General features: G+C 34.6%; 1 protein-coding gene across 1 annotated transcript in view; it reads right to left on the reverse strand.

The window, feature by feature from the left end:
• The window catches only part of LOC129222461 (uncharacterized), a gene marked incomplete in the record, with an annotated part of 75991 nt that overhangs the window by 21554 nt on the left and 28301 nt on the right, over nt 1–26136 (reverse strand). The window contains 4 exon segments of the mRNA XM_054856978.1: nt 699–1155; nt 6180–7422; nt 15148–15273; nt 17123–17224. Of these exon segments, the coding sequence (XP_054712953.1) occupies nt 699–1155; nt 6180–7422; nt 15148–15273; nt 17123–17224 (1928 nt within the window).

Raw genomic sequence — 26136 nt, forward strand, 5'->3', positions numbered from 1 at the left:
TTTTCATTTTAAATCAGCAGCAGTTATAATTATTTAGATTAAAAAAAATGGTATTGATCTGGTTTTGAAATACAGCAGCGTTATTTTATTCAATACCAGGCGGTTCCATCCATTTGTCTCTTTGTTCGAGAGCACGCATTTGTACAATTCGTAAGAATAAATTTACAAAACTAACATTTATTACTTTTTTTTGTTACTTAATAAAACATGTTTTTGGTAGAAAATGTACCATCTTAAACACTTAAATGCTTTTTTTGGTTTTAATTAAACTTTCATTGTCTGTTTATGCATAGTTCTGTAATTTGGCTTAAAAAATTTATTCAAACTAAGTTAAAAAAAGAAAAAAAAGGTATTGTATCAGTTTAATACAAAAAAGTGCAATTTTGATCATGTAGTTTTTAAATTTCTTCTTTATATAGTTTATGAAAACAAAATAGAAAAATTCCATAAAATTCATAGGTGGCTTTTGAAAAAAAAAGTCTTTCTCCTATAATTTTGAATTTTATTTAACAACTAAAGGTGTTAATAAAAACCCTGCTACATATTAGCATCATTTCACAGGTTTTTTTTTTTTTATTTTTACCTTTCAACTAACTTTTCATCTGGTTGGTGCTATTAGATTATTTTTACAAAAAACTTTCTAAAGGAAATTACCATGATTTAACAAAGTTAGAGGGTCAAGTCATAAATTATATTACCTAGATGAATGCTTTTTGTCATAGTTACAAAGTGATCTTGAATTTCTCCTCTGCCTTTTTCCGGGAGAAAAACATGAATTTGGTGATGAAGATGAATTTGGCAATTCACTACTGCTGTAACAACTGTAAGAAGACTGGCTACAAGAGCTACTACTACTGCTCAATTTTCTTCTACGAGATATATTTGGATGTAACGGGGAAACTGTATCATAGGAATGAATTTCTCCAGGATGAAAGTTTTCCTTTTTCAAGACATTGTTTGCTTTAAAACTTTTTTCATTTAGTACTTGAGTTACATCAAAAACTTCACTTGAATATGGCACTTGTTGAGAATCTACAGGAAGAGGATATCTACTATCTGGACTATCATGTTCATGCAATTCTAGTTCCAGTTCTGGAGTCGAAACTTCAATACTTTCCAACACAACTTTGGAGGTAATAGGAGGACTTGACAAACCTGAAATAATAGATTTGAAGACTTATATTGAAATCAAAGTAGGGGTGGAAACAGAAATAGTTTTTGCAGGAGGCACTTGAGAGTTATTTGCAGGGGCAGACTGGCTGACTTTCGTCCAGTCGGCAAAGAGTATTTTGGCCCACCTCTGTAAATTAAAAAAGTTAAATTAACCAGTACCAGATCTCGATTCCTCAGAGTCGAGCAAAGACATTATACTACCGCTAGTTCCTTTTCTCTTAAGTTTCTAAATCACGTTCTGAAATTGCATACTAATAACTATATAAGTCTGAAAAGGCAAATCTTTAGGCTTCTATTCAGACAACATAGGATTGATACGAGGAAAGGGAGACATCAGGAAAATTCCCCGGAAAGTTTTCAAAATTGGTTCAGCTATATAGGCATAAGAAGAAAAGAATCGGAAGAAGGAGTTCTAGTTCCCTTCAAAGCGATACTTTCAAAGCTGATGTCAAAAACCGCAATTTTACTTTTTTTGGTAACGTTGAGGAGAGGGAAAATAAGGAGTTCCCCCACGTTTTTGTTTTCCTAATGTTTTTTTTTTCCAAAATTGAAGTCTCTTTTTAGTCTATGTTTTTAATAGAATGTCGAGGGTTCTTCCCATAAATTCTCTGAAATGGGAAGTTTTAGAAAGCAGTTTTAGGTTACCCTTGGTAAAAATAATGGAACAGGGAAACATCGGGAGCTCTCTACGAAACGTTTCGACTTTGAACTATTAAAAAACGCAAAACTATCATTGGTCACGTTTGAGGGAGGAGGAGGCTCAGTGATCTTATTTGGAAGCATTTAAAACTGAAGTATACTCTACCAAATTTTAACCAACATTTATTTACTATAGGGAATCCGGAGATTCCTTCGGAATTTTTCGACATTCAAATTTTGAAATTATAATCTTATAATATGTTTGAAAACATTAAAAGGAAAGGGGACAGGTTTCCCTGAGTGTTTCAATCAAGGTTTTTTGGGAGGGCACCGACTTAACTTAAGACTATCATTGGCGACTTTAGGACTTCAAAGGAACCTCATACCGGAAATACCTTAGGTACCCCGTTAAGTATAAATCTGGCCCTGATTACAAGTAATGTTGCTAAAAAAAAAGGATAAGAAACTTCGCCCCCCCCCCTCCCTTGGAACTCGGTTCTAAATCCACCTATGTTTAAGAGCTCTCTCTTCTAAGTTGAAGTTCTGTCCTGTTTCAGATTCAATTTATCTTAGTCTAGACTTGCTTTCCCATATATAATTCTGAGATGAAAATACGCGTATAGTGATAATTAACAATAGACCAGTGAAATATCTTGCCAACTGACAGCTTTAGTTGAATTTGTCACAATCAGCGAAAAGCAGGGGGGTACACAGAATTTTTGAGGCCCGTCACAAATGACATTTATGCCCCCCTATCCCTACATATATTTCACCCCTCATTAAAAAAATCTCGAACCTCCTTCAGGTTCGGAAACGGGCCAACAGGTGTCCCTCCTCCCCCCCCCCGTGCATGCCCCTGCTCATGTATCAACTCCCCAAAGCATGGCCCACGCATTTACAGCAGGGCAGGGGCCGCTTTGTCTTATGGTGCAGGCCCCTTCAATTTTTGTTAATAGCCGTACACAAATATGAGTTTTAACGCTCTTTTTTCATTTCGGGTCTTTTTTCAGGCCGCGTTGGACCCAGTAGCGTAGCTAAGGGGGGCGGAGGGGGCGGTCCGCCCACTTTTCTAGGGGCGGCAAGTTTGCCCTTTTGATGTGGAAAAATCAAATGTATTTTACAAATAAGGAAATTACCTTTTTAATCTATTACTGCAGGCAAGAAAATATCTTCTTAAAGCACTCGAAAGGACAAAATAACTTTTCTGGGACATAATGGACAGTTTAAGTATTCCAGTAGTTTTCAATTACTCCAAGAAAGAGACACTACAAACGAAGAAAAATGCTGCTCAAGTCCTTCAAACCAAACTTTCCCAGAAAAATATGCGTGTTTCAACACTCAAATTTATGATTGAAAGCTTGATAATAATAAGAAATTCTCTACTTGATTTAGCCGCTCTTTTCTTCGTTTGCGGTGTCATTTTATTGGAATAATTGAAAACTACAGGAATACTTAAATTTTCCATTCTGACCCAGAAAAGTTATTTTGTCCTTTTGAATGCATTATGAAAAGTACATGGTATTTTTTTTTAAAAATCTGTTATTTAGACTTTAGAGGTTAACTTCAGAAAGACGAACTTTTCCAATTTTTGTTATAAGTAAAAGCTAATACAGGATTTTAAGTTTTCTTGAAATATTGCTCGTGAAGCAAAAATTTCCCTTTTTTTTACTTCAGGAAAATGGTGATAAGAGTAAGAAAAAGAGGAGGAGGTGTAAAATGTTGCACGAAACAATTTATTGCTCATCACACTTTATATGCTTCAGAGATTGCTTTGATTTCCCACTATTTACAAGAGTTCTCTTCTTCAAACGAAGTATAAGGGATTACCATTTTCTCGCTTTTGAGAGTAGATAATCTATCCGACAATTTTAGATCACATGTTAATCTGATCCTTAGGGAAGGTAAGCGAATTTCATTTTTCAACATATGGGTTGGATCCTCAACTTATTCAAACCTAGTCTAGAATGCGTTTTAAAGTATTCAATTTCAAATAATTCCGGTTGGTGAATTCTCTCACCCCCACTTTAATATCTTATCCTTTTTCCTGATATCACCAAAGGTAGTTTAGAAATACGTTTTTGGACCTCAATGTTGGAAAATTTCTGGGCAGACTTAAAATACGTTTTCAGGACTTTAATTTTGGAATTTTTCCGAGACAGATATCTTAGTTGCCCTCCCTTTCTCCCCTAACGTCTCCAAAGATTAAAACTGCATTTTTAAAACTTCAATTTTGAAAAATTTCCGAGGGAAGAACTCTTCATCCTTTTTCCCTACGTCCCCAAAGATAGCCCAAAATTTTTTCTTAAAAATTTGCGTGAGTAGTAGAGCTAGCTAACCCTTCCTTCTGATAGATATTCTAAAATGAACTTCAGCTTTAAGAATAATTTTTAGAGAGAAAGCTCTCTCTGTCCCCTCTTCTTCCTAACATTATAAAACAAAGCCCAAAGTCGGACGTCAATTACGGAAATTTTTTAGGAGAGAACTGCTTGGCTTCACAACATTTTCTGAGCTATTAAGGAACCTCTCAACGTCACCAAAGACAGCCTAGAATTGCGTTTTTGAGACTTCGGTGCCGAAAAATTTCCAAAGAAAGAACCCAAACCTTCCCCTTTCAACCAAACCACCAAAGATGTCCTTAAAATTAATTTCAATTTAAAAAACATTTCAGTAAGAAACCTCAGCACCCTTCTCTCCCGTAACGCCTACAACTGCGTTCGAATACGCAAGCTATTGCGTTACCAAAGATAGCCTGAAATTACATATTTCAGAGCTTATTTTGGTATTGAGTATCCGACCATCTCCTTGACTTCTTCTAAGTAGTTTTAGCTGTATTTTAAAATTTCGTAAAATTTCCTTTCGTTGCCCACCAATCCCTTAACGTCAAAAAAAAAAAAAAAACCACTAAAAAAGACTAATTTAAAAAAAAATCGGGAGCAAATCCAATGCGCCCTTTTTAATAACTTTACTAAAATTGCGGTTTTTGACTTAAATTTAGCAATTTTCTCCAAGTGTGGGCCTTATTCCCCTCCCTCTTTTTTTTCTTTTAAATTACTTAGAGAATAATAAGATCTTATTTTTTCTTCAATTACATTTCTAGTTTTAATTTGAACATGTTTGACAGTTTTGTGTATTAGCTATTCCTCAACGAAAGGGCGGCAAATTGAGGAACTGCCCCGGGCGGCAAACACTGTAGCTACGCCACTGGTCGAACCCCATTTTTTTGGCCCCCTCCTGTTTCCTCAATGTGGAAGCCATGGCCCCCAGAGCTCTAAAACCTAGAGAAAAAGTTAATAAGAGAAGAAAGCATTCGCACGAGTGAACTTCGGCTATTTACTTTGGTCCCAGCTTAGGATGGAAAAAAATAAACCTGTTTCTAAATCCTTTTTTCACATAGAGTAAACGAATTACATTTTTAAAAAAATTATGACATTTTAAAAAATGTTAGGTCGGAAATTAAATGCATCAGGTTCAATAAAATAATTGCTTGAAGGGGCCCACTCGGCCGTTGGCCCAGTCGGGGATCCACCAACTAGCTGACCTGGCCAGTCCACCCCTCGTTATATGTTTCCTCACAGCTCATACAGTCATTCACAACTAAGTTCTCATGACATTCTTTTGAAATGTTTTTTTATGGTCCTTAAAGCCAGTTAAATTATTTTACGTAGAATAAGGACACAAAAATCATTGTTTTACCATATTAAGTCAATTTAATACTAAACCCTATATATTTGCACCCTAATGTTATAATAATGAGCAGTATTAATTAAAATCATTGTAGTTATGATTAAAACACAAGGGTTAGGTTATTTAATAGATCCATCTCACTTTTAGCTTTAATAAATTAATTTTTTCTAATGGGAAAAAAGGGTTATAATACTCCTCCAATATAATTGAAATATTTCAAAGATTCAAAAGGATTGAAATTTGCAATTTTTGGCAAAGCACGTGCTTTGTTGAACATGCAATGCGGAAAGCTTCCAAAAAATTAATTTTTACTAAATGAGTAATTAATTGGAAAAATTCTTATTCCCTGACATTGGTTGACTAGAAAAGGGCGCCCTCTATTGAGAAGAAAGTGAAACTTTTTGATGATTGACTGAAAAAACTACAAAAAAATGAAAAAATCTTTAAAAAACCGGGAAATATCGGGAGATGGAAACAAAAAATGGGAGTCTCTCGTTAAAAACAGTAGAGTTGGCAAGTAAAGTATGGATTTATACTATGGAAAATGAATATTAATAAAAAAATTAATAGGCATTTTATCTATCAGGGAGGGGCACTCCCCCCCCCCAATCCACTACTGAATCAAAGCAACTATTTAAAGACACATAAAATCATTCTAAATAAGAAAAAATAAAGTTACTTACTAATTTCATGTGAAATTTTTGATTTGCACGGTGTTTCAGCAGAAGGCAGATTGTTTGAAACATAACAATCTGTTTTCAGACACTTGCTGTTTTCTTCAGACAAATTCAAGTTAGTTCTCTCATAACTAACATTATTAATAACTTTTTTACAATTGCTCTTAGGAGGAATTTGATTATCAAATAGATCAGAATGAAAAATTGTATTACTTTTCTCAAGATCAAACCCATTCATAGTTGCTCGGTTATGCTCTTCATCAAAAATTGCTTTTTCTAGTTCATCTGTAAGAACACTTTCATTAGCGAAAAAATTATTGACATCTGGATCAAAGAGTTCAGTAAATAAGTCGCTTTCTTCATATAACGGTTCTTCTTTAACAATTTCAATACAACTTTCAACTGAAAAATTTTCAAATGCTTCCAATTCATTATTTTCTTTTTTTATATGCCTTTGTTTATTATTTTCTGGAACATTTATCTCTTTTTTGATAAGTACTTTTCCCAAATTCTGACTGACACCAACATTCTTCACTGTATTTATCAATTTGCCAGTTTCTGAAATGGGTTTTTCTACATTAAGAGGGTTTTCCCCATAACTTGATTGATTGTTGTAAGAGCAACGGATAAGTGAGTCACTGGCAACTTCATTTACAGCAACATTTGAGCTTTGCGAAGAGATAGACAACATTGAATTTGATTGGTTTCCAATATTCCTTTCCTGGCAAGATGATTGACTTTCCTCAACATTTGTCATTTTAAAACAATTGCTTTGTTCAACACACTTTGAGGAAGATATTTTATCATTAACAGAGCTTAATGGGCTCTTTTGACGTTTCCTGGACTTTTTTTGTGTTTTTTCAAAGGTTTGAAGCATGCTAGAAAACTCATAATCAGTTAATTTGTTGGTTTGTCGTCTTCGCCCCATTTTCACTTTATCTGCAATAGTAGGAGCAAAATAACTGTTGGATGTATCGGGCACAGTTGGTCTAGGAGTCAACTTAATTATTAGTTTAGGAATAGGCTCCACTTTATCAGATTTTAATTTAGAAGTATCTGTGGAAGCTGTGACTGTTGCTTGACTGATGTACCTCCTTTCCTTTTTAAAGCTCTTCTCCAGGTTGAAAATTTCTGTTTCACCTTTGAATGTTTTCGATTTTCTCTTTGTTTTCTTAGTCGATTTCTTTCTTTTATCAATACTTGCAACTTCAAACAAACTATTAGAATGTGTTGCATTTTCTAATAATTCCTGAAAAAGAACAAAAACATACATTTTTACAAACATCAAAAGCAGCATCAATAATTTATAATTTTTACATTCACGTTTGTCTTTTTACGAAGCAAAATAGCAATACATGTAAATCATAATATAGTCAAACTTCACTATCACAACGCCGCAGATGTCATGTAAATTTTTCTAAGTCCGGACACTTATGGCCTATAATCTTAATGTCAAGTGACTCCAGATTTTTACAACAGTTTTGTGGTGAAACTCTGGTTACTACCACACTTTGAGTTACTCAGACATAATTGAATTTTTCTTTAAACTGAAATATTTTCGGAAAACAGAAAGACAGCATCAGTGACATCAACGAATGTGAAGAATTTGAAGCTGAACTACCCTCTACAAACTTAATAGCTTTTTATGTGCAGAAAAACCCATTCTGCAGATGTACCAGCAGAATGGGTACTTGGACTGAGCAATATCAGAATTTTAATACAGCGATATATCGCTCTCCAAATATCGCTATTTTCTACATATCAATATATTCTTGTGGGTGGGGGGGGGGGGAGGGGTTGCAAAGGATAAAAAAACAAAAAACATTTCCAAATATAATACAAAAACAATTATTTCTCTAATTCAAAACTTTCCTGAAGGGGGGGGGGAGAGCATGCAAATGGTATTGCTCAACAGAGTGCCAGTATCAATACAATTCTACAATGCATGAAGTCATAGCAATGTGAAGAGTCTTAGATGTGAGAGCAAATAAATCTTTGTACCCATGGTCACTTATATGAATCATGTTTGTTTAAGACAATTTTGACTTAATTAAGCAAAATTGTATGTGCATGTTTTTCTTTTTTTTTTTTTTTTAACGTGGAATTCTACATACAATTTCAGAACTTTAATAAATTTTTGGTCAAACGAGATATCATTAGAAGTATAGTGCAAACTGAATTTCAGTTTGCACTATACTTCTAATACTTTTCTGACTGAATTCTCAGATTATTTAAAGAATTTTATCACAAAACAGTATGAAAAAGCAATTACAAAATTCAGATTTTGTCTTATGTGCTGCGAAAAATGCAACTCTTCTTGATTGTTAAAACTAGGTAATAATTAGTTTGGACATTCTTTTTTCAATGTCAAATCTACCTATAGTCATCGGGATATGTACCTCATTGTTTTAATGCTAACACTATAACAATGAAAACTTCCGTCGACTCCATTTCTCTCTCGTCTCACTGGTTTTGTTGGACATATCATGAGAAAATCGTTACAAAAAGTGTGCAACACTCTGCCTCACCTTCGTTTCACTATTTACAGAAAAAAATAACTTATTTTACTAAAGGAAGGTAAAGAAAAAAGATGGGGCTAAGGCATCACGTTTGTGGGAGAGAGAGAGAAACGGTCAGTCTCATACGATTGATTCATTTAAAGGACATGTTTGATTAGAATATTCTGCAATTTTTTAATGTTAAAACTGGGTTTCGTTTCGTATTTGAGGAATTGATTCATTACAGTGGTTGATTCAATTACCCAGCGCTCACTGTAACGGCATTATCCATAACTTATAGGTAATGTGTGAACATATATATATATATACACATATGTATTAAGGGTGAATTGGACCTAATCTGCCAAACAAAAGGGGGTGTTAGAAGAGCCCTAGTGGAGTATAGAACCATCCATTATCCTCTGCAATTTGTAACTATAAACGAGTAGATAGGAAAAAAAAAAAAACAATTTCTGAGGTGATGACCGATTTCTGAAAATCTTGGAAAATCTACACACAAAATAAGTACATACTTGAAAAAAGCAGACAAAATCCTATAAAAATGACACTTTCATCAAAACAGTGCCTTTTTTCATAGAGCTACAAGCTTTGTAACATTTGAAGTACTCAAAGTTGAATTGGTACCAAAATCTGTAAACGGCATTTTTAAAAACAATCGTCTGAGCTACAACCGGTCATTTGAACTACATGTAAGATCATCTGTGACAAAATTAAAAGGTTTCAAAATCTTTACAGCAGTACACTTAAAAATAACAAATTATACTATAAAATTAAAAAATAAACTCATTAAAAGAAAAATAATTAATTGAAAACAAGTTAAAAATTGCGAGTAAAGCCATCTATATTTTGTATGTTACATAAAAATAATCAAACAGAAGTTTAGACATATGCCAACATTAAAGATGTAAGACTGCACAGTGCAGGGGAGAAAGAAAAAAAAATGGACCAAAGGTTTTTGCATTTTTTGGTAGCATTTAACATCCAACAAAAAAAAATAATATAGGAGTTAGTGAGAAAATATAGGAAATATAGGAGAATATCTGACAATTGTGAAAATATAGGAAATATAGAAGATATAGGAGGACTATGAGCCCTGCATTACACATACATAGACCAAAATGTTGCATTACAGACTTCAGTGTTGCCTCATCAATGTACTTGATTTCACTTTGAATTACAGACTTCTCAGATATTGTTTGGGAATTAATGTGCATAAACTTTGTCTAAAAGATTTCCCCACAGAAAAAAGACACATGGATTGAAGTCTGGAGACTAAGGCGGCCAGTTAATACCCATTCCTGTGTGATTTGGATAATCCAAAGCAATCATAGGATCATGAAACGCTCTTTTAGCAGAGCTAACTTGTTGAGGTGTGATGTGGTTTAAGCGCCATCTTGCATACCACATCAAGTCCAATCATCATTATTGGGGCACTTTTTTTTGGTTACCCTGTATAAGCACTTCATTTTGACGATTTCAATGATCATGTTTTTGCATTAAAAGCATTTGAAAAGGTGATATAACCACGGCAATACAATAGCATACATCATAAACTGTAATGTTGGTTCTGCAGAGCAGGGAAACACATTGGAGAGATCAAATGCTTTATTCCTAGATTACACATCCAACATCCTGCATTGCTCGTCGGGGCTCTCCTTTCGAGCAGAGCGCATACACATAACTACATTATTTAGTGGCGCCATCTCTTGACACGCCGTGCAAGCAAATACTTACTTTATAACATCCTCTCTTCACATAACAAAAATGAAATTAAAGTTCTATTAAACCAAAAGTTCTCACATAACAAAAATGAAATTAAAGTTCTATTAACCCAAAAGTTCTCACATAATAAAAAGTTCTTCACAAGTTTAGACGACAAGGTCTCACTTTGTTTCTCGTTGACCTTCTGAGTACAATCACCATGGAATCTTATTTCCGAGGTTGCTGCGCTACTATCGGGGTCGATGGAGGTTGCATCTGTGTTGGAGTTTTGCATTGTGGGGAAAGAACTGGAGGATGCTCCTTAGGAACTGGATTATGACTTGGAGGCGAAAGAAGTGGCGGTTCATTTGGATCACCCGGCTTTTCTTCTTCCACCACAGGAACTGCGTCCTCCTCTCCAGCATTTGAAGAAGCAGTAGCTGGCCTAGGGTTTATTGAACTTTCTTCAAAGCTGCTGCCAATCCGTCGGCGGATTTGGTCAGCATGACGTATCCATGTGCCCCTGGCAGTTTCAACTTTGCACATGATCTTACCCATTTGGGTTAGAATGCATCCCTCAATCCACTTAGGGCCCTGTCTAAAGTTGCGAACCCAAACTAAATCCCCTGTCCTGAATCTTGCAGGGTCAGAATGGACTTCTCTTTGCCTATAAGCATTTCTCAGCAAGTCTAAGCGTGAGCATAGGAGTCGGCCAAACATGCCAAAAGCAGGAGATATGCCCGTAGATGCATGGGACGTATTCCTATAGTTAAACAAAAATCTGACAAGTCTTTCCTCAAAAGTCCCCTCCCTGATTCTTTTAAGTGCAGATTTCACTGTTCGGACAGCTCTTTCTGCGATCCCATTGGAATTTGGATGGTACGGAGCTGTTTTTATGTCAGAAATGCCATTGTGCGACAGAAACTCACCAAATTCATCACTGCTAAACCCAGGACCATTGTCGCTGACTATGCTTTTTAGAATACCAAAACGCGCAAATAAATCTCGCAAAACCATTATGGTAACATTAGCAGAGGTACTGGAGACTCGGGCGACTTCTAACCATTTTCTCTTAGCATCAACAATTATCAGCAGCATATGTCCTTCCACAGGACCGGCATGGTCAATGTGAATTCGTTCCCAAGATTGATCAGGAACAGGCCATGAGACTTGCTTTGCAGGAGGTGCTGAAGCATTTTGCTGGCAGATAGCACACTCCCTTACTTTAGCTTCTTGATCACTATTTATGCTTGGCCACCAAACGTAAGAACGAGCCAATGATTTAATTGCAACTATGCCTTGGTGAGCCGCATGAAGCTCATCTAATATGAATCTCTTAAATTTAGGGGGAATAAATACCCGAGAGCCTCTCAAAATTATACCCCCCTCGATTGAAAACTCAGCCTTTAATTTGAAAAATGGTTTTAAATTTTGCTGGATGCTTTTAGGGAAACCCCTTGCAGTATAAGAACGCAGCAATTTCAGATCCGAGGAACTTTCAATTTCTCTGGCAATTAAATGGCTTGTTACCGGACTACTGTCAAACTGTTTCAAGAGCAATACTGATTCCGCTGGGACTGGCGGATCAAGATATCTAGTAGCTAGAGGTAGACTACAAGCATCAGCATTCGAATGCAAGTTCCCTTTTCGATATTTTATTTTGTATGAGTAGGCTGATAGGGTCAGAGCCCAACGTTGTATCCGTGCAGCCGCAACAGTAGGGACAGGCTTATCTTCTGAAAGGAGGTTTACAAGAGGACGGTGATCAGTCAAAAGAGTAAAATTTCTGCCGAGCAGGTATTTTCGAAACCGAGTAACTCCAAACACCAAAGCTAATGCTTCTTTCTCAATGTGACTATAATTTCTTTGAGCTTTAGTCAGTGACCGTGAAGCAAAGGCAATAGAGCGGTCCCCATCTTTGGTTTCATGAGATAACACAGCTCCTAATCCGTAAGGACTGGCATCACAAGCCAACACGACTTCTTTGGCATTATCAAAGTGCATCAGGAGTGATGAACTTCTTAGGGTTTCTTTCACTTTAGTAAAAGCTTCTTTCTGAGTTGCCCCCCATTCCCATGCCTGTTTCTCTTTTAAAAGTTCATACAAAGGGGCTAGCAGTGTGGCCATGTTCGCCAAAAATTTGGCGTAGTAAGTGATCAGTCCTATAAACGAACGCAATTCATCTACGTTTCTGGGATCAGGTGCACACAGTGCACAGGCAATTGCTTCTACCTTCGATTCAACTGGATGGAGTCCATCTTTGTCGATGCGATGACCAAGATGTTCAACTGAAGATCTCCAAAACTCGCACTTTTCCGGATGGAGCTTCATGCCAGCTTCTTGCAAGCGTGAGAGAAGTGCATTCAAATTCTGTAAATGTTCTACTCTGTCTTTCCATGTTACTAGGAGATCATCTAAGTAACAGGAAGCACCCTGTAAACCTTGGAGAATCTTTTCCATCTCTCGCTGGAACACAGCAGGAGCAGAAGCTACACCAAATGGTAATCTGGTATAACGGAACAGGCCTTTCTGTGTGTTGATGACTACTAAGTTTTTAGAGTCTTCGTCCAACTGCAACTGGCAATAAGCATCTCGGAGGTCAAGTTTTGAAAACAGGGTTCCACCGGATAACTGAGCAAACAAATCTTCAATGTTTGGCAGTGGATATTGCTCCAATTCTGTTATTTTGTTCGTCGTTAACTTGAAATTCCCACAAATTCTTATCCGGCCGTCTTGCTTAAGTACTGGAACAATTGGTGCTGCAAATTCTGCAGTCTTTACAGGTTCTAAGATGCCTTCATTTACCAGGTGACCAATTTCCTCTTCGACCTTGTTTCTTAGTGCATAGGGTATACACCTGGCCTTAAAAAATTTTGGAGTAATGTCTGACTTCCTTGTCAGATGGACTTAAACACCCTTTACTAGGCCCAATGTAGGTGAAAATAAACTATTGTATTCTTTTAAAACAGATTCAAAATTTAATTCCGGCCTTGAACATTGTTTACAGCATAAGGTTGAGATGCATTTTTAAAAACAGACATTAACTTCAAAGGATATATCCAATTACGACCTGCCAAATTCACGTTCCCTTCTTTGACAACCAACAATGGTAAGGAACAGGAATTAGACTTAAACTTCACTGTGACTTGAACACTGCCAATGACTCTAATAGGATGCTCTGTGTACGAATTTAACTTGATTGTAGATGGTTCCAATGGCGGAAAATTCTGTTTAACTTTACTGTAAACATTTAAAGGTATCAAAGAAAAAGGTGCACCTGTATCCACTTCGAAAATGAAAGGCTGGTCCTCAATAATACATTCCACCTTTGCTGGGGGCAGGGCTTCTTGCATACCACAGATGTTGAATAATGTATAGGTTCTTGACATCTCAGTAGTAGGCTCTTCACTGTTCACATTATTCACTTGAGAATTTTTAACTTTTTGTTTCGATCGGCACATTTTTGCAATATGACCGATCTTTTTGCAGAGATGGCATGTAGAACTTCTGAACCTGCACTCACTTGGCACGTGTGGATCGCCACATCGGTAGCATTTCTGTGCGTCAGCTGTGCATCTGCTAGGACTTTTCTTCGCTTGGATCTTGTTTACTTCAACGCCTGACGACAAGCGAAGGTTGGAGGCATCTCTCGCTTCCATCGTTACTGCCAGTTCCGTAGCTCTCGTCAACGTGAGCTGCGTCTCCGACAGTAACTTTCTCTGTATACCCTCGTCCTGGATACCACAAACGAAGCGGTCCCTCAGCATCTGATCCAAAGATGCCCCGTAATTACAATATTTAGCCAAACTCTGTAGCTCGGCTATGAAAGTTGCCACTGATTCGCCAGCTCGGCGCACACGGCTGTTAAATTTGTAACGCTCCACTATCTCTGACGGGGCCGGATCGAAATGCGCGTTCAATACTTGGATAATTTCCTCCAAAGTCTTTGCTGTGGGGGCCGATGGAGACAACAAATTACGCAGCAGAGCATAAGTGTTCGGCCCCACAACGGTTAGAAAGATCGCCCTTTGGCGATCGGCATCTTCTATCTCATAGGCAACAAAAAAATGCTGTAACCGTTCCGTGTAGAGAGTCCATGATTCGTTTGCAGAATCGTATTCTTTGATGTGGCCAAGCGAACCCATGCTTCAGAATTAGTTTTCCGTTATGGTTCCGAAGTGTTCCAAGCGCTCGCCTTCACGTTAGGCTTAGCACGCCCATGTGCTTGCAGTTCGTAAATAATATCCTCCCGACGAACGAAAATTATGCATCACTCACTTATCACTTTCTCCTCTGCTCTTATCGCATCCTCGTCGCCACTGTAATGTTGGTTCTGCAGAGCAGGGAAACACATGGGAGAGATCAAATGCTTTATTCCTAGATTACACATCCAACATTCTGCATTGCTCGTCGGGACTCTCCTTTCGAGCAGAGCGCATACACATAGCTACATTATTTAGTGGCGCCATCTCTTGACACGCCGTGCAAGCAAATACTTACTTTATAACATAAACTAGCTCAACACGGAAATTAGAGAGGTGGGCAGGTTTAAACAATTTTTAAACTATTTCATTGTGGTTTTTCAAACTATCAATTATGTTGCATGCTGTCGTTTACTCAGAACTACAACAGAGGTCTCAAACTAACATAAGAAACAGTTTTAGCTACAAGAAATACTTGAATCATTTTTAGTGGAAAAAGAACTCTTACAGGTTTTCAACATTTCAAATATACATTGCACAACAAATACATACCCTAGGAATGTTCACAGTTTCATCTGAATTTGAAGGTGGATCTGAAGCATCTAAGTTAATTATAGGATCCAATACACTTTCATCTAGTAGATAAAAACCTAATTCACGCTGAATTTCATTTTCATCCTAAAAAATATTAAAATTTGTAAAACTTATTTATAAAATGTAATGTTACATATATAGCAAGCATAAATGGAAAATAGATTCAACTGAATGTTACTTTAAGACACATCATAATAATGTTAGTTAATACAAAATAGATAAATTAAGTTTAATCAACAAAACCTAGCAAAATTACTTATGACGCGTACACTAGTATAGTACGGGAGTTTTTGACAATTTTGAAATATAGAAAAGGAGTCACCTTAAACAGAGTTAGCCAAAATGATTTATCAGGTTTTAAAACATGTGTACTAAGAGTGTATTGTGAATCAGTAGTTAAACTGCCACCCCTAAAACTGTAGAAGAACCTCCCTTTAAATCCCTAAGAGCTGTATGCACATGAAGTCTAACCCAGTGAAGTCTAGCTCAGTAAAAATAACCCAGAGGAAAAAAACCTCTTTTTTTTCTTTTGAGAATAAGGGGTTTTTTCTATTTTTTCGTTGGGTTATAGTTCTTACCAGCATATCTTAATCTTTTAAAAATAATAACAATAAGGTGGATGACATTTTATTTTATTATTATTTTTTTCTTTTGAAAAAAAAATGGCAACATTCCTCTTTTTGCATTTGCACCTGTTGGGCATGGGCGCCCATATGCAAAATTTTAAGGGGGGAGGGGCTCAAATATTTTCCCCATGGTTTAGCAAGATATTTTCCAAATGGAAACCGATTTCAGTACAGATAAGAGTTATTAAAATTTGACATTTTTAATAACTTATTCATTAGTGGCTGGAGAAAAAATGTTTTTACATTTTACAAAGAAAAAGTACTAAAAGTAAAGAAGTTCTAATTTCTAGGGGGGGGGGGGGGGACACCATCCCTTGTAGAGATACGTGTATTTGTAATTGTTTTAATACTCAAAATATACTTATGGTTTTTTTTTCCTTGAAACTAATATTTACCTTTTTTGTGTCACAGAAAGAGTTCCTTATTTTCATGCCTACAAGGCACAGTTTGTAATATCGGATTTCTAACTTGCAGTATTGAAGTTCAAACCAGAGTAATATTGGCAGGTGAAGTCAAGAGAAAAAAATACTTAATTATGTAGAACTTTTCTAAGTTGGAGTTTTTTAACAGGAAAAGCATTATGAAGTAAGTTGCTTTGGTGAAATATGGAGAACAGAAATAAAAAAAAAAAAAAAAACTTGAATTTTGAGCTATTGAATTCAAATTATGTTTTTTGCAATCATGAATTGCGATAGGATCCTATTTGGTAGGTTTCTTGCTTCTACCAATGGCTTTTATTGCAACCATTATTTGAATTCAAGAAGTCAAAATTCAAATGAATGCCAGAGGCATGTTATGTGTTGGATGCTGTGTGCTGGATACTGTTTTCACTTCTGTTTTTCTTATAAATTTGAAATATAAATTAATCTTGGATTTTTTTTTTTTTTTTTTTGACCATAGTTTAGTGAAGTGAAAATTACCATGAGTGAACTTTAGATCCTTAGGAGAGTAAAAATGGAAACGGAGTACTCAAAAATAGAAATGACAAGGTTTAAAAAAAAAAAGATATATGGCAGGTTAAATATTCTATTCAATTGCCAGGTGGACAGTAGGGAAAGATTATTTTCATGTTGAAGCAATTATTGCAGTAGTCTAACATAGCAGTCTAAATAGGCTTTGATGATTTTTATCACAGACAGGAAAAATCTCCCCTGGCATATTTTCAAGAAAGGGATCTAAGAAATTTAAAGCGGAGTATCCCACTCTCAATTTTAGCCCATAATTCATTAAAAAATTAAAGATTTCCATTAAATAATAATAAACTAATTAACAAACAAAAACATCACATTTGTAATAAAAAAACTTACAGCATGATGAATTATTGCATTAATATTTCCAAGCATTGAATCATTATAACAACCAAAGTTATTTGATAATGGCAAATCATCAGGAATGCTTGAGAAGTTATCCTAAAATAAAAATACTGAATGATTAAAACATAATAATTTAGATTTAAGTAGTCGTAAGGTTCAGATCTGACATTTTATAAAATAGGAGGAGTTAAAGATATAAAATTTTGAGACTATAGGGATGTAGCAATCCCAAGTTACTTTTAAGACAGTAGTTTAAAGGGAATATATATATATATATATATTTATTTTTTATTTTGAAGCAGAAAAACTTTGTTTTAGAAAAAAAAAAAGTTCAACTTTTTAATAAATTTCATTTTGGTGAAATGTAAATTAAAAGTCACAAATTCAAATATAAAATGCCAAATGCTTAGCATATCGTTATATTCAGTGGCCTTTTTGAAATTTCCAATAGCTACTTGAGAATTCGAGTTTAGTAGGTAGAAGTTACATTTTTAAAAAGGACTGTTTGAGCTACTCAACAGTAAAACAGTAAGTGAGAATTGCATGAAATCAAACATTGCATACTATTAAGTTTTATTTTATTGATTGATAATGTGCTTAGCAAATAGAATAGATACAATATTAACAATGTTAAATTTTGCCCTCTTCAAAACTGAAATCCTCAAAAGTGAAATTCTTCCACTTATAAGTTTTCCCAAAGTTGACCATTTAATGCAATAATTATGCTTTGAACTAATAGTGCATATTGCTAGGTATCATAAATACACATATTACATATGTTCTCTCTCTCTCTCTCTTTTTTTTTTCAATTTATGCAGTGTAAGACTTTTTTTTCCAGTGAATTGTATTTGTAGAAGTACTTAATTTAAAAATTGTTCTTTTTGCAATTACAGTCGATTATTTTGACTTATTGCATTAATAGATTGGATACATCTGATCTTATGGATTAAGGCATGGGTTCCCTAACTTTTCCGATTTGAGGCACTCTTTGAAGAACTAATTTTCTCACACTATCCAAATCCATCTCTATTATACGAATTACATTAATACCATGAAAATGTTGCAGCACCACTCGTCTCTCTTTACTGCACCCCAAGGGGCCATAGCATCCATTCTGGGAACCCATGAATTGAGGAATAGTTACAAATGGAATATTTTCGCCTCCTAAACAAATCACTCATTATATGCTACTCTCATGATCAAAATGTTCACACATAATGGGCTTTATTCATAAATTTAGTTTGGTTGTTACATACAACATAATTCAAACTTAAAGGGGGGGGGAGTGACCTTGCAGTCATATAATGACCCTGATAGATGATTGATCATAGCATTTTGTTATTAAATTTTATCCCACAAAGTACCAATATATAAATCCATCACAAATTTATTAAAAATGAAATAAATAATACCAAACAAATATCATGCAGCCCTTTATTGTTACATCATTTTTATTTTTACTGTGTGCAAAACAACTAATTCTACCCTGACCATCTTATAAGAAATAATCAAATCTGTTTATCTCTAACTTGCCTAAATCTCAAAAGCATCCCATTTCCAAATTTTTCAATTACCCAGCATTTAGAGCATAAATACAACTTTTTTTTACATGTTTATCCTGAATAACTTTTCCCCAAAAACCTCTACATCTCAAATTTCCAGTTTGCTTCCCAGTGATTCTTTTCAACAGCAGAACTTGGAGATAAAACATTCTTACTAATATCAGCAATCATACAGTCCTGCATATCGTATGGAATATATAGCCCATGGAAAACTCAAAGTTTCTTAGCATCCACTCATAAACTTGGCATGTAAAAATGCTTTGTGAGATTTGTTTTCAAGTCATTGGGAACAGTTATTTTGTTGCGTTCTCTGGGTCATGTTATAATGTTTGAACATTTTTGAATGACAATCACTGAAAAGTAATTTTTGTTTTTTAAAATATGCATAAACTTATTATCAATGTAATCTCTACCGTGAAATAGGCCAATGCAATCAATCGGGATTGAACCTGAGACCTTTCGGTTACAGGTCCGGCGCCTTACCGATTGAGTCATCCTTGCTTATGTAATCTCAAATAATAGTAAAATGTATAGTCACAATAAATCATACTGTAAAATGGTCAACAACATAAATGCAAAAAAAAAAAAAAAAAAATGTGTTAACTTTTTGATTTTATTTCAATTGCTTATTGTTATACTTTCACCAAAACCTTTGTGTCTCAAAACCTTCTCAACTCGAATATTTTTTTCTGTAGCGTGAAATTCGAGGTAGACAGATTTGATTTTACTACTATTTTGCCCTGGATGTTTAATGCAGTTGATTCTCTATTTAACGACTTTCAAGGAACCAGGAAATATTGTGCTTAAGTAGAATGCGTTCTTAAACAAAATGTTTTTCCAAAACTATAGTGGAGGGTTCGGATCGTGAAAAGTCATTCTTAAATAGAGAAAGTCATTAAATAGAGTATCATTAAACAGAGAACAAATTGTATTGCCTGACTACTCACAGAATATTATGTCATTACTGAACTTCAAGAGTACAATTTTACTTAGTCACCATCTACAAAAGGGATCACATATTCAATATTGGAGGAAAATATAAGTCGGGAAACATTAAACAGGGGAAGAGCACTGCAAAAACACAGTAACTTAACTCAAATAAAAATTAGATTCTTTAAATTTTATTTTCCAATTTTCAATTTCATACCAAAAATTTAAGGTGACATTTATTCAAAACAAGTGCAGTAGAGTCTCTCTATCTGTACACTCTCTAATGTGAACATCCCAATTTTCTGAACACATTTTGATGGTGCAGGGGAGCCCATATGCATTAATACCACTTCCCTCTATAATGAACACTTCTGTTTGGTCTCATGAATGTTCAAAATAGAGAGTCTACTGTACACATTTATGTCAACAAGCTACATGTTATAGCATTTGAAGAACAAGTACAATATCAAAACAAAAAATAATTAAGTTCTTACTGTAGGAAAAGCAGAAGACAATGAATTGAACTCAGTTATGGAACAATATTCTTCATTTATAGGAAATTTTTCAACATCAGACATTTCAGTGTCCTGTAAAATATATGTCAAAAAATACATTAAAATTTCCGTGGGGGAGTAGGGGGAAGCAATGAGGGCAAAAAAAATAAGCACAATAAAGTAGAGCAGTGGTGCAGACAGGAGTGAATACATTGCATTATGAGTTAAGGCAGGGACGTATTATTATAAAATCATAGTCAAGTCTAATGCTGAAAAGTACGTCTTTTTGGTTTTAAAAAATGCTAATGTTTGAAATAAATACAACCAGGAATTAAAACTATCATGACATTGGAAACTACTCCATCTTTTCCATGTTTGCTGCATTACTAAAATCATAATTTGGAGAAGTGAGGAGTCATAAGATTATGTTAAATAATTGATAGGATAATTTTTAACAAATAAATTTTAAAAATTCTATGTAACTAACTGCATATACAAACTAAATTTATTTGATGTAATTCAATGCTGCATTATTTCAGTTTTTTTTTTCTTATTTACTTGAGAAGCTTTATGAAACAATGCCTCTGTTAGAAAAAAAAATGTTTTTAAAAGCAAAAATTTAGAGCTCTGACCCTTAAGAACTGTTGCTAGAAAATACATTCTTCTTTTTAGCAATTATTCAGAAAACTCTTTTTTGAAATAAGTTTTAAAAAAAAAGTTCCAAATCATTTTTTAAAATCTTCAAATATAGGCTTGCCAGATTTTTGTAATGTGCAACCGGGACACAGGGATGTCCCCCCCCCCACCACCACCACAGTCCCTAGTATTCAAAAGGTACACACCTCTGGCTAATTTTTGGAATGTTTTATAGGGCAGTTTATTATTAATGTTATGAATAAATGGTTATTAATTATAAACCTTAACAGGGGTAGTAAAAAATCACATAAGCAGAAAAAATTTGAACATTTCATTTCTTAGATGTAAATATTCAAAAATTTATTTTAATTACAAAAAATCACTTAGAATCAAAAGTAAAAAATTGATCTATACTTTTCCTTTTATAGGACTTTTTTGGATTTAAGGCTATTGCAAAAATACTAACAAACTAATTAGGTATTAATTTTACTGGTCAATGTTACAAATGATAAAATAATTATCCTAAATAATCATTCATAGTTAATTATTTTTAGACCTCTTTGGTCATTTGTAATCAACTTTTGCTTTTCCGGGACCTGGAGTAAACCGGTCGGGATACCGGGATTTTGTCTGAAAACCAGGATTGTCCCAGTCAAACCGGGACGTCTGGCAAGCCAATTCAAATATGTATATTGAACTATTACGCAACACAATTTTGTTTTGACTGCAATCTGTGCTTTGTTTTTAAACAAAAAATAGTCAAATAGTCAAACATTTGGCCTTGATTGTGGCCGAAATCACTATTGCGTACTTTGGGTTGATAATCTGAATACATAACGTGTGCCTCATATTGATTTAAAAACTTTCTACTTAATCCTATGACTAACTTAAGGATACTTAAGCCTGTACACATTAATAGTTTTCGAACATTTTTTCACAAATCACTTTCAAACCTTTTCACTTTATGTCATTGTAATAAGATTATAATTCCAAGCAGATAATTCATAAAATTGAGCAAAGATGTTCTAATTTTTGTTGTAATTTTCATTATCAATTTTAATTTATTTTGCTGTTTTCTAATTTTTGCTTCAATTGAGTTTTGCAACTTCAATTCGATTTATGCTGTTAAAAAGTCGGGTGTGCTTTACACTCGACTCTTTACTTCTCCCCCCTCCCAAAAAAGCTCAAATATGCATACAAAATTTACACATACCGTTTTAAAAGCTTTTTTCAAAAATAATTTTTTGTTTCTAGAACTGTTGTCAGCCCAAACTTTTACGATCACAAACATCCCTGGTTGGCTAGCAATTTTAAATCCTTGGCCCCCGACAAGGGGTACCTACTGAATGTAACTGAAAGGGGTCTGCACAAACAAATTGACCTTATAATCTAGAATCTGCACCTTTTCTTTGTGGACAACTTTTCTTCTATGTTTCTTTAGCTTTATTTGAAGCAAATAATTTTGCTTTGCTTATTTTCTAATCCATTTATTTGTAACCTTTTACTAAGTAAAGATTATATTTAATCTGTTTCATGCATACATGACTATAGTTGGGGTAAACCTAACCTGGCAGTAACCTGGCCCTTCTAGAACCGAAAAATTATTTAATGCTGTAAGTAGGATCTGCGTAGCCTTCACAATGCTAGGTTTGTCCCAACTATAGTTGATGGAACCTCATGACATTAACTTATTAGATTATAACCCAAAGTAATATTATTACAAGTTTCAATGGATTCAGGCTAACCATTTCGAATTTTTTCAGAGGTGAGAAAAGGAGCGAAATTTATCAGAAAACAACAAAAACAGTGCCTACATATAGGACAAAACATTAGTTTTTCTAAGTGTGTCTAGGGGGGGGGGGGAGATTCATCTCCCTATAAATGACCAATCCTGATGGATTACAGGTAAAACTAGCAGGCTAAATAGGTAGCTCGGCTTTTTAACGCTTACTCCTGATTAACCCGAAACAATACATGAACATAATTGCTCATTAAATTTTATACTAATGAATTTTTTGAGGTTTTCAAAGCATAAAAACACTGATTTGTGTCAATCACTCTACAAGGTTTTCAGTGGCGGATTTACTAGGGGAGCGGTGGGGGCGACCGCCCCCTCTGTGCCCGTCATTTTCTGAAACAAATAATACAAGAAGAAATTAGCAGCAATCACTACTATTTTTAATCAAGCCAATTCCAAAATTTTTCTTTAAATTAAATTGAGACAGTGAAGTCAAGGATGGACAGCGTTACCCACATTTTAATTTGAAATTCAGCTCGCCCCCCTCTCCATTTTTTGAACTTTAACTATTTTTATATTTGCATATGTGACTTTCTGTCTTTTCCTTCCAGGACTACACTATATTGGTATGATAAGAAGTTGCTATGATTAAGAAAGTGGTTCACAACTAGTGATGTTCCGGACATCCGTATCCGTAGATATCCGAGGGAAAATAAAGATCCGTATCCGTAACTTTTTTGACGGATCTTTCCTATTCTCAAAATTCTTAAATATTTGAATAAAAGACTCTTAAATTACGTTTAAATTAGGTTTTATTCCTGATTTAAATAATAAGGTATCATTTCAGAAGACAATTCGATCCTCCCGGCGCAAAGTGGAAGGGGTAATAAGTTTTAAAAGTGTGTTTCTGAGTGTCTTTTTATGGCATTGAAGCTCCTAAACAGATGAACCGATTTTGATTGCTCTTTTTTCGTTCAAAAGGTACCTGGATCGATTGGCCCTAATTGAAAGAACGAAGTTTAGTGTGTTTAATATTTGTTTGGAACTTCCGAGTTATATACAGTGGGAGCTATAATCTTGTTAAGTAAATTTTAAATCCTTTGTCCGCATGATTGGTAGCGACTTCATAGTCGGAAGATAAATAGAAAAAGCTCAATGATTTAAAATTTCTAGCTGTTGTCAGTTCATATTTGTTAACAATGTGTGTTCTGACCCACGAAATTCATCTTTATGAGATCTTCCCTCTGGGACATATCTTTTTTTTTAATTTTTAATTTAAAAAAAGTTTTTGTCATTCATTTGGGGTCCTAAATTCTCTATTTATTGTTTGTAAAGCGGTTTCTGCCTCTGTTATTTCGTCGGTCGGAGTAAGTTGGGTGGAATGGGTCAGCGCTGCATTTATGCTGAAATAAAATGCGAAAAATTATTTATAACCTGTCTAGTAGCAGCTTTGCACTCTTTCTCCTGTATCCTGTATGTTATGTCTTGCCCATGTATGTTATATTCACATTCTAAGCATCAATGCAGAGCTGATGCATTCCTTCCAACTCTCCCTCAATTTTAGCGGAGAAGTCTTTAAAGAGTAAATCAGTCTTGATTATATTTTCGCCGTATATGACATTTTTTGAAGAAACAGTACCATTACCCTGACGGGAATACCTTTCGTAACAAATTTTACACTTGGATAGTTGAGTCGGGTATAAAAATTTTGAGATCCGTATCGGTATCCGCGGATCTTGACTCTAATGATCCGGATCCGTGGATCTATTTTTTTAACAATCCGGCACATCACTACTCACAACCCTAGGAGTGATCACCGCCAAAGGTGTGATTTGGCACTTCAAGCAGGCGATAAATACGTGAGAGGCGATAGGGGAGGGGGGCAATTAGAAATTAAAGACAAGATAATAATGCCAACTAATATTGAAATTTAAACGTATGCAAAACTGATTGTTGAGGAGTTCAGACAAAGAATCACAAGTAAAAAAGAAACAAAGTAAAGTTTAAGAGCTTTCTCTTCACACCTCGATTGAAGCTTAAGGTATTTGAAAGGAAATTTCATCATTCATCCTAAAACTTATGAATTTTTAAACTTTTTTTTTTCATTTCAAGTATCAGTGTTTCTAATTCCCCCAGATTCCAATTTAAAAGAATATAACTTCATAAAAAATGTATTTTTGTTTTTGAAAAGTACTTCCTTTTCTTAGAGAAGTATTCCCTTTCAAATACCTTAGTTCCGTTTTGGAAAAGAAAGAAAAGAAAAAAAGCAGGGAAAAAAGGATATTTTTACTTATTTATTACTAATTTTTTACCTATTGATTTCTACTTGCTTACTTTAGGTTTTGTAAAAAAATTTAAATGTTTAAAGTTTATCGGAAGTCTTTCCACGGAAAATGCCTAAGTGGAAATACTGTTTGTGAGTATAAATTTTTATCACAGAAAACTAAATTTCTTACAGATAGACAAACCAACTCGTCAACATAGTGGCTCGTTGTCATATCGAAGTTGGGGTAGGATGGAAACAGGCCCGTCATTTCGAATTCTTCCAAAGGGAGAGGGGGAGAGCTCACTGCAAATTGTATTAAAAACAACAAAAACCACACTTACTTATATATAAAAGCATTAATATTTCAAAGCTGGGGGGGGGGGAATAGACTTCCTGACCCCCTTACATGACAGGTCTGGAGGGATGGCTTTTATGATTTTCAACCGCCACCCCTTGAATAGAATGTAAATCCGCCCCTGAGGTTTTTGTATCTTGCTTAATTAATTGTAACACTATCTTTTCTGTTATTCAATTTGGAAATCGAGACATCCATATAAGCCTGGGTTATAAAAATTTGTTTTGCAAGATATATGGTCCTATTGCATGCATCCTACTTCAAAATTTTGAGATTTTTGACCATATTACATCCACAGCAATCCTGATATTTGCTATTGAGAACAATGAAAATAAGTTTTTTGGTAATGCACTAAAAATTTTACGAAAAAGCAAACAACTGTTTCAAAAGATATTTTATAACTCTATAATTTGCTCTAAGTATGGAAAAAAGCAGCTTTCATTTCCTTGAAACAGATGTTTTCTTTCATGTAAAATTTTTTGTTTATGCATTACGATCTACATTAAGTTTTGCTTTCCATATACTTATAGACAAAATAATAAAGTTTCTGTTGTACATAGTATCTAAAAAAAAGGGGGGGGGGGTGTACTTTTGAACAAAAATGAGAAATGGTTTTAGTTTTTTTATGTCCAATCTTAATGTGTGTAAAAAGTAGTTACTGAGCAGGCACAAAAAGTAGTTACAAAGCATACGTGCTTCTTTCCAGTATGATTTAAAGATTTCTTAAAACAAAAACAAAAAAAAAAAAAACTCCTTTTCAAACCTAGGTGATTTTTAAAAAAAGAAGGTAACTTATTCCTTTATGGTTATCGAGGAAAATCAAAATAGCAAACAAAAAAGAAAATATAAAAGCTTTGACAAAATCCTAATTTCCCCCAAGTTAAAATAATTATGAATTCTCAAGTTTGAATTGTAAAAACAAAGGTAAGTTCAGAAGTAAGCGTTTCAACAATTTTTTTTTTTTTAAACAAAACAGCCGAAGCTTTAAGAATTATTCAGTGCCGATTGATAGTGACCTTAAAAGTCT

Source organism: Uloborus diversus, chromosome 1 (assembly GCF_026930045.1).
Source record: "Uloborus diversus isolate 005 chromosome 1, Udiv.v.3.1, whole genome shotgun sequence".
Lineage (NCBI taxonomy): Eukaryota > Metazoa > Arthropoda > Arachnida > Araneae > Uloboridae > Uloborus > Uloborus diversus.